At 41.8% G+C, this 15,248-nt stretch overlaps 1 protein-coding gene across 4 annotated transcripts; it reads left to right on the forward strand.

The window, feature by feature from the left end:
• The first annotated feature begins 395 nt into the window (after positions 1–395).
• On the forward strand, positions 396–15,012 carry rbbp5 (retinoblastoma binding protein 5). 4 transcript variants are annotated; one of them, XM_074638489.1, is made up of 15 exons: positions 399–561; positions 2,355–2,443; positions 2,783–2,808; positions 3,001–3,173; positions 3,318–3,458; positions 3,631–3,793; positions 4,534–4,643; positions 5,232–5,351; positions 5,600–5,753; positions 5,880–5,951; positions 6,167–6,284; positions 7,177–7,246; positions 7,862–8,097; positions 10,387–10,614; positions 14,621–15,012. In XM_074638489.1, exons 2-15 carry the CDS (start codon positions 2,419–2,421, stop codon positions 14,671–14,673), a joined length of 1,689 nt encoding a protein of 562 aa, XP_074494590.1. In that variant the 5' UTR covers positions 399–561; positions 2,355–2,418; the 3' UTR covers positions 14,674–15,012. The 4 variants fall into 4 exon arrangements, with proteins under 4 accessions (XP_074494598.1, XP_074494615.1, XP_074494590.1 ...); XM_074638505.1 differs by having other exon boundaries at positions 10,387–10,464; XM_074638497.1 differs by lacking the exon at positions 2,355–2,443 and having other exon boundaries at positions 396–561.
• The last annotated feature ends 236 nt before the right edge of the window (positions 15,013–15,248 follow it).

Raw genomic sequence — 15,248 nt, forward strand, 5'->3', positions numbered from 1 at the left:
CGCTATATAAATCTAATATATTATTATTATTATTATTATTATTTCTACACATTATACTTTCTACATTTACCACAGGAACAGGCAACAACAAAGAAAACAATAAAATTGTGTTTGCTTTAGTGGTCTATAAAATAAATAAATCAACAAATCTTTACACAAAATAAAAAAGGGCTGTCCTCTCTTAATTCTCTCTCCACCAAAAGAATAAGAAGAAGGCTTATTTCATTTAGAGCTTTTTTTTATATCTTTTAATCATGCCTTTTTATAGTGCCTCCTGTATTGTAATGTATTATATGTAATGTATTATTGTTGTTTTTTCTTTTTTCTTATCTGGACCTTGAGTCTGCATTAAAGTTTGAATTTCATTTCATTTAGATCAGGCATATTGTAGGTGTGATTGTTTGGGGTCCTGACTGGAGGCTCGGCGCCAGGCAGCAGTAGCAACAGTAACAGTAACTAGCTGCATATTAAAGTGATATTAGAGTGAAACATCTGTGAGATCTAGTCACGTTAAAGACATCTGGATCGCCAGTCGTCCAACAATGAACCTCGAGCTGCTCGGTAACTAACCTGTTGTTTCTCTGAGTGTTCAGTGAAGCTGATTCAACCGTTCACCGGTAACGAGCTGTTACTGTTGTGGTTAGCATCGTTAGCTTAGCATGTTAACATCAACAGAAAACCAGTCAAATATACATAAATACATGCTTTTATTAGTAGAATCACACCGCTTTAACTTCTGTTAAACATGTTAAACATCTGTTCCTAATGTATGATCTGAGTCTGTAGGTAAAGGATTATAATAATGTGAGCGTACATAGTAGCTGTTAGCTAACGTTAGCCTCCATACATTCAGACAGACATGTCTCCTGTTGTTTAATTACATGTGTCTTTATGAGGAGAGCAGCTACAGACTGTCACCTCTTAACCTTGTGTCTTTATGAGGAGAGCAGCTACAGACTGTCACCTCTTAACCTTGTGTCTTTATGAGGAGAGCAGCTACAGACTGTCACCTCTTAACCTTGTGTCTTTATGAGGAGAGCAGCTACAGACTGTCACCTCTTACCCCTGTGTTAATAATATCATCATGTTTATTAGTTATTACACCAAGGCTACCAAGCTCTTAACATTATTAGGATGATGGTGGGAGATAAAAACAATATACAGCTGGTGTATATGACAGGGAGTAACGTTACTATACGGTAGGTTAATCAGGAACTATGATGAGATAATATAATATAAATAACGATGAAGTTTAAAAAAATCTCAAGCCTATAAAATGGTTTTAAACAGTCACATGCTAATATAACGTTAGTCCATTGATTAATCTAAATATTATAATAATAATAATATATATAAATATAATATATATATAATATATAAAATGATATATACAATTTTATATATATTTATATATATATATATATATATATATATATATAAAATGATATATGTATATATATATATATATATATATATATATATATATATAATTTTTGATCTACAGCTGGTTTGTCATGGTCTAGATGGAGGAAAGGCTTTGAGATTGTTCTAATTTTTATTTTCAGAAATAGAATAATATTTAGATCTGGGTTTTAAACAGTCAGTGTAGTTTACTTTTTTAACTAATCCAGCTTTGACAAGTTGTTAATCTGGAACTATGATGAAATAATAATAAAATAACGACGAAGTTTTGAAAAATCACAAGCCTATAAAATGGTTTTAAACAGTCACATGCTAATATAACATTAGTCCATTAATTAATCTAAATATTATAATATATATGTATATAATTTTTGATCTACAGCTGGTTTGTAATGGTCTGGATGGAGGAAAGGCAGTGAGATTGTACTAATCCTATTTTCAGAAATAGAATAATATTTAAATCTGGGTTTTAAACAGTCAGTGTAGTTTACTTTTTAAACTAATCCAGCTTTGACAAGTCCAAGTACTGTATTGTGTTTTATTTTTGAGCTAAGCTAGACCAGAATAGAAGGTCACATATGTGATAATTGATATTTATACTGAGTTATGGCTGTTAGTATGATGTCAAGTACCCCTGTCTCATCTTCAGTGGAAGGATGGGGAATCAGCTGAGAAATACGTCTCTTTAGTTTCTCTACATTTTCTCATTAACTCTGTAAAGAAAACATCAGACGTGAGGAAAAAACACTGAATTTATTTGAAATTAGTTTATTGGGGAGGATGTTTCGGAATAATCGAAGAAAAACATTACTTAATTTTTAACACTACTTAATTTTCTTTCTTTTAAATTGGCTGCTTCACCCTTTTTGTTGGTGAATTCTTTTATGTAAATTTTGGGTAAATGTCTTTTTCCTTCTAAATTGTCCATACAGTTCTATCTTATGAATTACTGGCTCAGACTTTGGAAAAAACTTCAAGATTTCTCTGAAATTACTCATGGATAATTTCCTGCTTCTTTCTGGTGAATATTCAACTTAATTGTTTAACCTTTCCAGTTTTAATCGTGGATATACTCAAGTTTATTTCTTTATGTATATGTAATGAATACCTGACTTTAATCTCCGATTAATTTAAGTTATCCTTGTTAAATAATAATGATTCTACTGCTATTCCAAGGCCCAAGTACTCAACTGTACGACACTGAATATCTGTAACATGCTAATTAGAATGAAATTAGTGGTAGGCTGTGTTGTGTTTCTGAGCCAGCTGGCACTTTAGTACATACTGTACGTCCTGTATGAATGTTACTTAGTTTTGTTAAATGTTTCTCATCACTCTCGCTTCGTTATTCCTCTCCTAGAATCATTTGGGCAGAACTATCCAGAGGTAAGCCACCGGCTCTTAATATACACATGCGCTTAATAGAAATCCTGATTACTATTTGTGCACTGAAAATCATCCAAACACTAATACACCTGGAGTTTCATCTTGATTTAGGCAACAATCATATGTGAAGCTACTCCCGGACTGATGCAAACTCTCTGGCTGTTGTTTCACTGTGTTTGTGTGTGTTTTTAGGAGGCAGATGGCACCCTGGACTGTATCAGTATGGCCCTCACCTGCACCTTCAACCGGTGGGGCACCCTGCTGGCTGTTGGCTGCAACGACGGCCGCATCGTCATCTGGGACTTCCTCACGCGGGGCATCGCCAAAATCATCAGCGCACATATCCACCCGGTTTGCTCTTTATGGTGAGACACACATCACAGACATACACTCAGACACATCCATCTTTTACCTGCCTCGCCTGCTCCACCTTAGACTACATCCACACGTCAAGTCCAGTAACATTTTAATGATGAATTAAAGAATGCTGTATATTTGTGTGTGTGCAGCTGGAGTCGAGACGGCCACAAGCTGGTGAGCGCCTCCACAGACAACATTGTCTCGCAGTGGGACGTCCTGACTGGAGACTGTGACCAGAGGTTCCGCTTCCCCTCACCCATCCTGAAACTGCAATGCCACCCCAGAGACATGTGAGTGAGCTGACAGCATCTGTGTGTCCATGTCTCATCTGATGTTGGGTCAGATACACTATGAACAGCGCTGACATCACATGATTTCGTCTAAATTGTCTTTGATCAGTTGTAAGTTAAGTTAATATACTTTGCTATTTTGTACTAACCAGAAATTCTGTTTGTGTTTTAGGGACAAGGTGCTGGTGTGTCCCATGAAATCCGCCCCGGTCCTGCTGACTCTGTCAGACACCAAACATGTTGTCCTGCCGGTGGACGACGACTCAGACCTGAATGTGGTGGCGGCCTTCGACAGGCGGGGGGAGTACATCTACACTGGCAATGCCAAAGGAAAGGTCAGACAAAACTAGACTCGCAGTGCACCTTACAACCACATCACTGCGTTTCAAGACGGCTCAAGAAATATGAGTTTTATAGAGGAAAAAAGCTCAGTGCTTAAATTTGTACATCTAGAATTAAAACATTTCCAGTGATAGAACCTAAAAAGACACAAGTAGATATCTATGCGGGATAGCAGCCCTCCACATAGACTGCACAAATTGTCACCTGAATTGTTGTACTGTTGATCAGATGAAATGTAAGGGATAATGTACAGCGAGCCGGTTATTGTTGTGATTCTCATCGCCCTGAAGGGGATTCTTTCACAACAATAAATGTTGAATGTACATTATCCCGCTTATTACACTGCTACTTACTTAAGAAATCAATATTTTGACACAAAAACTGTCCTCCAGAGTCCGACATCAGAACTGCGCCCATAGCAACGGTCTACTATACATAGCAACGGTCTGTTATACAGAACTTACAGACCGCAGAACGCCGTGATTGACCAATCAGAATCGAGTATTCAACACAGCCGTAATGTAATAAAACATGCTCGTGCATGTGTGTGGGGGGCGTTGCATTGGAAGGAGCCCCGAAGGGAAGGTGTGGGTTTACACAGAGCTCCTGTGGCGATGCTACTTTCAAATTATGCTAGCTGTCATCATCGTCGACCCTATCTTTAATGAATACCCAAACACTTGTAGATTTCTCTCCACTCACATTTTACGTCTCCCTCTCTCTGTTGTTGCAGATTCTGGTGTTGAACACAAACACTCAGGAGCTGGTGGCTTCCTTCAGAGTGACAACCGGCACCAGCAACACCACTGCCATCAAATCAATTGAATTTGCACGCAAGGGCAGGTGAGAGGCAACGGGAGGTCTTTTGGTATCTAGACCTGGATGGATGAACACAATCTGGACTACACAGTCTACACGTTTAACATTAGGCTGTAATGACCTGTTCGCATTCAAAACGGTCTATAAGCACAACAGACCGTTTGAAGTAGTTTGCCTTGTGATCCAGCAGAGAGCGCTCTAAACATTCAAATTAGATTTTCTGAAAAAGTGACAGCCTCAGGCTCTAGTCCATTTGGGATCTCCTTGTTCTGTGACACTGTCTAACTGATTCCATGTTGACTGAAGGACAGATCCATATTACAATATGTACACATGATCCACAGAAGAGAGTAAAAAACAAACAAATTTAAAAGCCCCAGCTATGGACCTAACTTTGTAAACAGATCTGATGAATGGTATCTATTTTGTGTGACTTACACATGTTTTGTATCTGTTATTTTTGTGGGATAAAATCTTTGAAAATCAATAAAACATATTTACAAAAAAAAAGAAAAGACCCAGCAATGACAGCGGAGCTCTTCCTGTGCTTTCTTTTCCCCTATCTCTAATGCAACCTCTTTTTTTTGTCCACCTGTGCTGTTTTCTGTGCAGTTGCTTCCTCATAAACACAGCGGACCGGATCATCAGGGTGTATGACGGCAGGGAGATACTGACATGTGGCCGAGACGGTGAGCCTGAACCCATGCAGAAACTACAGGACCTGGTCAACAGGTATGTTTGTGCACAGCATATATTTGTGGAAAATTTGAGTGATGGTTGAGACGCTTTCTTCCAGTTTCACAGGTGTTTGCGTAGAAAAATTGAAAGCTCTTGCAAGTGTTGCAGGGACTGGCTGAATTTCAGTGCCTGTAATCAAATCAAACACTCACTAGGAAAGTGTTCAATTTCATAGCGGTGCGTCAGTCTTTTCCTCTGACCTCCGTTTGTTCACGCACTCCACCTGTGTTTTCTGTGTTCAGGACTCCTTGGAAGCGCTGCTGTTTCTCCGGCGATGGCGAGTACATCGTGGCAGGTTCAGCCAGGCAGCACGCCCTCTACATCTGGGAGAAGAGCATCGGCAACCTGGTGAAGATCCTTCATGGAACCAGAGGAGAGCTGCTGCTGGATGTCGCTGTAAGGATCAAAACAGAAATCCTGGCTCAGTAGAACACTGTGTAGAGATTTAAACATTGATATTGAGAGACGCTGTGTTGTTTACAATCAGATAACTCACCCATCTCACCTTTGACCCCTCTCCAGTGGCATCCTGTCCGTCCGATTATCGCCTCCATCTCCAGTGGAGTGGTGTCCATCTGGGCTCAGAACCAAGTGGTAAGTAGACAGAGACAATAAAGGCTGGATGTATACGTGAATGAAACATGGTCACAGATGGATTATTTCAGTGTCATTTCATTATTTCAGTATCTTTAATGTTTGTATGGTAAAAAAATGTGTGACTTTTGGCCTTTAATGAAGCACAACTACCAGCCGAGTTGATGTAAAACGGTGTCAGGGGTGATCGATGTGACTGATTGGTTTGTCTGCAGGAAAACTGGAGCGCTTTTGCTCCAGACTTTAAAGAGCTGGATGAGAATGTGGAGTACGAGGAGAGAGAGTCTGAATTTGACATCGAGGACGAAGACAAGAGTGAACCCGAGCAGACAGGTAGATAACACACACACACACCCATAACCACTTATATGGTATGTAATTTCAACGAAAAGTCTTTATTGTATAGAATTGCTCCTAAGCCTCTTAGCAAAGGCCAAAGTATGAGGAGTATTTATTTGTATGTTAGACAGTTATTTCCCTTCAAACTCCATAAATACAGTATACCCTCCTACGAAGGCACCACTGTGTAGGAAAACCCTCTCCTGTGCTGTCTGCTCCCAGTCCTGCAGAACAATACTTCAAATGTGTCCATGTTCCATACTTAATAGTAATAAAACTAGATACTGGGTATTAAGTATGTAGTGGACTGACTCACACTGAAAAATAAGTTAACCAATATGTCAGTAAGCAGGCTAAATTTATTAGATTTTCCGTGTGCTGTTGATGGACATTATTGTCCCACAATGCAATGCAAAAAGGAATTTGAGGAGCTGCTCAGCTTGTAAACAGTAAATCAACCTGTAGGTGGGGGTGAAACAGATCCAGAAACATCTCAGCAAAATAAATAAGTATAAAGTCTTTGGAAAAACATTTTGCTTTCTCCTGGTTAAGATTAATTTTATAGTTGCAATCCAAAGTCACACTTTGATTTGATTAATGCATTTCAGTTTAATCCAAAAGTACATTAATTTCTTGTATACTCCCTTCCTGAAGACAACAGTCATTAGGGTTGGGCGATATGTTAGAATCATGATCAGCCAGTTGCCGATAGCCCATATATTCGCCCAGTCCTCTGCATGTGACACACGACCTCAATATCACACACATTTGCATTAACCCTTTTAGAATGTGACCATCACCTGTTTTGCTGTCAAATGCACTGGTCTTACTGGTTTCATTGGTTCTCTCTGGATGCCTCTGACATTAACTCGTGCTCGTGTTACAGGCGCAGACGCTGCTGAGGATGAAGAGGTGGATGTCACCACTGTTGACCCAATAGTTGCGTTTTGCAGCAGGTGAGAAACAATAATACAGCGTACTACACCACTGCAAACAATGATCCCTCTCTGATCTGCTCACTGAATCATCAAAGCCTCTTAGTCTTAAAGGTGCTAATTGCGAGATTGGGAGCATTTCTATTGCCTCCGCACGGCTCTCAACATGGCGACAGGTGAGCCGGCGGCTCACAGCTAACAGCGCTAACAGTGAAAACAATGGCAACACTACTGACAGAGCTAACGGTGTTAACCTGGGGGGAGCCTGAAGGTGGGTGCTACACTTCTGCAACAGCGCTGTCAGTTGGGATGGCATTATCAGCTGCAACCGCTGTATGACAGCAGTGCAGAGCGGCGTCCATGGGCTAGCCAGTGGGGCACAGAGAAGCTCTGATTACAACACACACAGAGGGAGAGTGACTTCATTCTCTGCTCAGGTAGACATTACTCCTCTATATCTTTACATAGACAATAGTTGTTTGCTGCTATATTAATGCTCTGGATATCGTATAGAGCACCTTTAAGTAACTGAAAACTGTCTTGGTGCTAGTTTAGCACCACAGAGAGGCTGATTGTGTTCAAATCTGTGTGAAGTATTCTACTGCTGACAGTCTTGTCTGTGTTTGTGTCCTGCAGTGATGAGGAGCTGGAGGACTACAAGGCCCTGCTGTACCTGCCAATCGCCCCCGAGGTCGAGGACCCAGAGGAAAACCCCTTCGGCCCCCCGCCAGACGCCGCGGTCCAGACTGCTACCCCAGAGGAAGCGTTGGCTGGCGGTGACAAGAAGCAGCGGCAGCTTTCATCTGAAGGAGGCCCGGCCAAGAAGAAGGCTCGCACCACCACCATAGAACTGCAGGGGGTGCCCAGTGACGGTGAGACAGTGAAACACAACAATAAGCACAACCATAAGATGCCGCGTCAGGGTCGGGTTCATATAGTTGGTACATTTTCCAATGACCAGGGCCTTTTTTTTCCTAAACTGCAGGAAATTAGAAACAGACTGGGTGAAATAAACATCAGAGATGCTTTGCTACAAGCAGAAACTGCAGGAGCAACTTAGGACATGGTGTTGCTAGTTCCTCCTCTTGATAGTATTCATTGTTGGCAGGGTGGTCAGAGCATTCACATTGTTGGGAACCCTTCTGCATCTTTAGCAGGTATCTCAGGGTCACAAGCGTTTCACCCCTTAGCCTGTACGCTTCGCCTGTGTGGGGCAGCGGAGACTACATTAGCCTTCACCTGCAGAAGAGTTCCAACTGCGGGCTCTTGTCAACCACAGCCACCTTGAGCTGCTCTCAGCTGCCGTGGCTTTGTCCCCAGTGGCTTTCTTCAGTTGTTTAGGTTCCAAACCGATCCTCTGCAAGAAGTAGCGCACTGATGTTGCTGGGAAACCGCAGCAGCCAACTTCGATGGGGAATAAGGCTGCGTGCCAACCTTTGACTATCATCGATCAAATCCTGGTACATGGCCTTCTTCAGTTGGTGAGAAATGGGTAGCCTGTCCTCCCAGGGCACTGTGAGTTCAGCTACCAAGATGGTTTTTGTGCTCCTGGATAGAAGAATCGTGTCTGGTCAGAGTGAGGTTACCGCTGAGCCTCTTCTTGAGAGCCACTTGCATCTCCCAGTCAGAAGCTCGATGCAAAATGGAGCGGGTTCTTGACAGTTGTTCTTGTCTTGGTAAACTTATCTCCTTCCCTTTGGAAACCGATGACTCCGGGTGTTGGTGACTGGTGTGTGTTGGCTTTAACCCTCTGTAGCTCTGTCCATTTGGCGATTTCTGTAAGGACCTTATCGTGCCTCCACCTGTAACGGCCTTCACCCAGTGCTTTGGGACATCCAGTCAAGATGTGATTCAGGGTGCGGAGGGTTGCTCCACACTGCTTGCAGGATGGGTCCTCTTCTTTGCCCCAGATTTTTAGGTAGACTAAAATATCGAAACAATTATTGGATGGATTTCTATGATATTTTCTTCACATATTCATGATCCCCAGAGGATGAATCCTAATAGTTTACGGGATCCCCTGACTTTTCCTCTACCGCCACCATCACAATGAAGTTTTCCCTGTGAAATATTTCATTATTTTTGTACTAGATTGATTTGCACAGACATTCATGTTCCCCTTGAGATGAATTGTAAAACTTTGGTCCCTTAACTTTTGTCATATGTATAAGGAGTGCCATCATCTGGTCAAAATTCTATTTGTCCAATACTTTGGTTTATCACCAAATACCTGCCAAACTGATGACATTACTGTACTTTGTGTTTAGTGCTGATAAGTACATGTTTGCATGTGATAAAAAAAGGCAAAGTAGAAGCAAATGCAGTGAATGAAAACAGTGTTAGTGTTAAAGGGAAAAACTGATAGCAGCGGAGTGGTGAGGATGAGACGACTCCGATGTTGCACTGATGGAATTAGTGTTGTGGAAATTAGGGTTGGGCGATATGTTAAAATTATTCAACTGGCCAACAGCCCAACAACTGGCAATTGCCAATGTATTCGTGCAGGTATGTGTCGTAGTTTCAGCAGAAAGATGTGTTTGAGCTGCAAGTTTGCTACGTTCCACGAGCTTTCTTAGCTTTTTTAGTCTAATAAATAAATAAAATAAACTCACAAAATGTCAAGAAAGGAAATATTCTTACACCTATTCTCCTTATTAAACAGAAAAATACAATGTACACCTTTTGAATATAAAGTTTCTCTTTTTCATTGAACTAAGACAGGCCTGATTGCCTCGTTAACTCATCGTAAAACACATTTCATTCAAACTCACCAACTCTGGTTTGGTCGAAATAAACTCTTAATTCACAGAGTTAGATGTGAAAATATGCTGGCTCTACAAGCTGTTTTTCCACGCTGTGCACTTTGTTTTAGCGCCGCTGTGCCAGCTGCCCGCTGAGCAGGGACTCTCGTTCTTCGGAGGCAGACTATTAAATTAGCAAAATAAAATGACGAAATCCCCCCAAAAAAACCAACCGGTGATGTACTTGGCAATCGCCAAAATATTCGTCCAATCGTCCAACCCTAGTGGAAATTTTGATGAATTTACAGTGTGCGCCAATTTTAGGACAGGTACAAAAGTGTCATGATTTGATTGCGTCTGTCCTTTGCTTTATTGTGAAAAGCTGAACTTTGACCCTGAGTCCATCCTCTCTCTCCTCAGAGGTGCACCCCCTACTGGGAGTGAAGGGAGATGGCAAGTCCAAGAAGAAGACAGCAGGCCGGCCCAAAGGCTCCAAAGGTAAAGACAAAGACTTCCCCTTCAGGCCCAAGCCCTACAGGGGCGAACGGCCCTCCTTCCCCGTGGAGGCCCTGGGCAGCTCTGGCCCAGGAGGAGGAGGAGGAGGAGGAGGAGGGATGAAGGGCAGGGCAGAGGGGGGCCTGGCCACAGGTAAGCACGCCACCGCCCCGGCTGCTGCTCAGTCTGGGAGCTCTGCTAGTCTGACTGACGCCTCACCGGCCCGACCTGTCTCCAAGGCAACCCCCTCCCCTCCCTCCCCCTCCCTGTACTGCTTCCACCCAACACGAACCCCCACCCTCCATCCCACCCAACCAACCACCCAACCACAAAGCTCACTGACAGAGACCCTCATGTTGTAAAGCCACAGTCTGGAGGTCAGAGCCAGTCTATCAGACCAGTGTTTCATTAAAGCAGATCTGGTCCTGTTATCCGTCCAGACTGTAAATTGAGTTCATGACAAACATCTTTTACTGTAATGTTACTGGAGGAAACGTACTGTGTTGTCATTACGTTTCCCTCACTTTTTAATGAAGAAATTATGAAATACACAAAATGGTTATAGGGATCAGTGATATGGCATTAAAGCTGCAGGGGGTAGAAATGGAGCATATATGAATAAAAGTTATTTTTATAAAACGGTGGCTAAATCCTGACAGTAGCACATGAGACAGGTAATCTGAAAAAAATCATATGCCTCTGTGTTCTCCGGTGCTCCTAATGGCATCTGCTAAATTTCACAGACCGGACGAAAACCACCAATCAGAGCCGAGCTGGAGTCTGCCGTCCAGCTGCTGTCTCATGAGAGCCGGCTGTCAATCACTCGCATACTCCGATCAAACAGTCAAACTAGGCAGCGCTGGTCAAATATGAATCAATATTCTGTTACTGTAATGCCTATTTCTCTCCTCAGATGATTTCAGAAACATCTTGTAGTGTACTGTTTAGCTGTAAAATGATAAATTCTGTGACCTGGCAGCCATGATGAGATCAGTTGAGGATATACCAAGCACCGCCCACAAGTCAGAGCACAGCCAATAGGAACGCTCTCTTGAAATTGACTTTGGCCAAAGTCTCCCGTCACAAGCTAGATATTTTAAAGCCTGAAAACAGAGTAATGAGGAGGTGCAGACGTCTAGTTTTCTCTCAGAACACTTGAGTTACAATATGATGAAAGGTTATTATGGATTTTTTTTCCAATGATGCCACAAATATTCTGCCTACTGCACCTTTAACATATCTGTATAGTACAAGATATTTTTTGCGCTATTTATGACATTATATTCTTATGCAGCCATAGTTTAGATTGTTGTTTTTAATACATAGTGGTTTTGATTCTTGTCGTCATGTTAAAGGTAAAGTAATGATGAATGCAATTATTCTCTATTTTATAATCTACAAGATAAATGTTATCTATTTTCCACTTTTTAGTTTTATTTATTTTTTCTTGAAGTAGACGTCCGGCAGTAGCTTGTCCTGATATGTTATGATTTAGGGGTTGAATACTTGGAATTTTCTCGCTAGAACTTCCTCCCATTTTCTGTGAAAATGACTTTTTGTGAACCCGTTAGCTTCAGCATGTGCTTGTGTGCTGACGGCTACCGTTTGTTCCAAAACGCAGGCACCATCTCGGATGCAGAGATAGAAAATACGCGCTGTCGTAGCTAAATTCCATCTTTGAAGTTATGTAATTACAGTGATAACTGGGGCCAACCTTACAGCTGCAGATGTTTCTTCTAGTCACTTTTCATGCTAAAATTATAGCTTACAGTTCAGCTTTTTGGCAATATATTCTTTTGCAATAAGTGGACAAAGTGGAGGGCAAAGTCTGTAAATAGAATCTCTGCAGGCTGTTCAAGAAGTAATCAGACATGCAGGACTTTCCCACTAAAATATTACCACATAATCTTAACACAATTTGAAATTAGAAAAGCAGAAACATAATTTTCTGAATAACAATCCACATAAGTGCCGAACAGCCGTCTGATTAGGAACAAGCTGTTTGTCCTCGTCAGATCCACAGCTGCTGGATTCACAGTGACTCCTTTTGAACATTCGGAGTGTTTTTCCTCCCAGACTGTGGCTTTGTGATTGTATGACCTCTGCTAACCTCAGCACCACTGACTAATTGGAACTTTTGGTGAAGTTGGACTGTAGTTGGCAGATGGGTGTTGACGTGGCTAGCGGTGGGATGGTGCAGCTTGTTTCCCTTGCGGTCTAGCTGGCTAGTCTACATCTACTTCCTGCTTGGCCTTTGACCCTCCTGCTCCCACTCCCACCTCGCTCCTTGGGCTTGTCATGTGACATGAACGTGTGTCTGTAGTAGCGCTGCACAGGTCCTGTCTTTTCTGTTTCTGTGTGTGTGTCCCAGAGAGATGTTGGGCAACAGCGTACATATTGATGTCTGAACTCATCCTACTTTAAACTTCATTCAAAAACTCTGTTGCCCAACAGCTACATTAACCATGCACGCGTGTATATGTCAAGTATAAAAGATGAATAGGCCATTATGTACAGGACTACATTATTATATAATACAACAAGACCAACGCATACCAACACCACAGTGGTCTTTCTCAGCTTCAAACGAAGCTGGCACACAGCGGAGTTAGTTGCTCTTTTGTACATAGTTTTATTTTCGCTCCCTGGCGTTTCGGATTGCAACGAACAACACGCTGAGCATAAACGCCTCTGTGCATACTCATAGCGAGCGCACCAACTACGGAGGCCCGTGCCACGGTGTCGCGCGCAAGTATTAACAAAGCTTTAGTTACTCTTAGTGTTACATTCTTAATATTACTGCTTATATTATCAGTGAAGCCAATTGAGAAATCTGAAATAAAACAAACTTCTAATCATTGTTAAAGGAATAGTTCAACATTTAGGGAAATAAGCTCATTTGCTTTCTTTCTGAAAGTGAGTAAAAGGAAAAGTTTGTGGTTTTGTTGGGAATTATGTGCTGTGATTTCTTGACTGTGCTTCTGTGTTGTGCAGCTGCCTGTAGCGCAGCCACAAGTTGCCAGATACAATCAGTGAGCACAGGTTTTGGTCTCTGGACAGGCACGATGGTACCAAACCTGGCAACCTCACTATGACAACAAGACTTCAGGAAGCTGCACACCAGCTGTTGTTTGTCATTTATGTACGGATTAAACAAACGAGATACAATATGTTCATGGTATGTGATCTTCCGCATCTGTGAGCCCTGAGAGCAAGCGCAGTAGCGTTTCCTTTAACCCCGCCTTCCAGCCCTCGCTCCATGGCTCATTCAAATGAACGGCAGCACAAAAATAACTATTCAAGTGTTTATACTGGGAAATTTATTTACCTCAAAAAATATCTGCTGAGTACAGACGTTTCTTTCCCAAAAAAAAAAGTATTTTTGGGCCCAATGGCATCACATGACGGAACATGGAAGTTTGTAATTCCACCGTTTGATCACTATGAAAATTTGCTTCAAAGCCTGGCGCTCTTCCTGGGGGCTTGGTTTCCCCCTGCTTCTAGTCTATGCTAAGCTAGGCTAACCACGTGTTGACTCCAGCTCCGTACTGTAACACACAGAGACAAGATTGATATCCATCAGAACGTCTCCCTCTCAGAAAGAAATACTAAAAGTCAATTTCCCATAAATGTTGAACTATTCCTTTAATATAATCTCCTGAAGCGCCACTATCACTCCATTGACAAATTATTGAACACTTCCTCTTCTCTAACTTCTCTGCCGTTCTTTCTGTCGCTGATAAGCTTGCCGTCAATGAAACCCAACACTTCCTGCAGATGTTTCACATTAAAAGCCTTTCCAGCAGCTTGAAACATCTGCAGGGAAGTGTCAAGTTTTATTATTAGTAGCTTAAAAATGGCCTAGTAGAAGTGATTAGAATTAATTAGTGAATGAAAATGTGGTTAAAAAGAGAAAGTGTTTTCAGGAGAGTAGTGAGTATGACATGCCTCTGGTGTTGTACTGATGGATTTAGTGCTGTGAAAATGTACATTACTGAATTTATCATGTGAGTTTTCCAATGTTTTTTACCTGACCTTTATTAGCTACGGGTATATGGCTGTTATTTGAGGTTTGACCATTATTCAAATTGTGGTTGAGAATGTACAGTAGTTAATCTAAGGAGGATATTGTGTAAACAGTGTCTGTGTTCTTCTGCAGGGAGTCTGGTCTCGCAGTCGTACAAACAACATGACATTGGAGGGATGGACTGATCACTGCTGTTTCTACAGTTGTGAAGGAGCCACCAACAGGCTTAAACAAAGAGACACAAAGCCTGATGTCATATATCAGACTGTGAGCGAGCAGCCTGTTTGATGTGCAGACTGTTTCCTCTCCCAACCAGAGCACAGCGTCACGGGAAAACTCCTCAGCCCGGATCATCTTGACAGGAGCCGACAAAGAGAGCGTGAAGTCCCGGTCACAATAGAGATCACACGTCCTCTTTCTGTGTAGGATTCATCATGTGTAGAACACCTGTGTCCCGATAGTGTGTGTGTGTGCGTCGTCTTTCTTGTTGTTTTTATACGTATTAAAACATTTTGATTTATAAATAACTAGCTGCTGTGTGGTTTCTGAGGCAGATGTGGATTTCTGAAAGCTGGAAAAGGATTCACAAAACATCTAAAAGTTTGTCCTAACTGGCTGAGTTTGGTCTAAGAGGAATTCACAAAACGTTTTAGTGCTAAAAGTAGCTCATAAGCCTGAGAGAAGTTGAGCCTTCTGAGTCACAAAGACCTACTCACAGTTAGTCAACTGGGCCTCTCTTTGTGTCACTATTTTGGAAAAA

Source organism: Sebastes fasciatus, chromosome 1 (assembly GCF_043250625.1).
Source record: "Sebastes fasciatus isolate fSebFas1 chromosome 1, fSebFas1.pri, whole genome shotgun sequence".
NCBI classification, from domain to species: Eukaryota; Metazoa; Chordata; class Actinopteri; order Perciformes; family Sebastidae; genus Sebastes; species Sebastes fasciatus.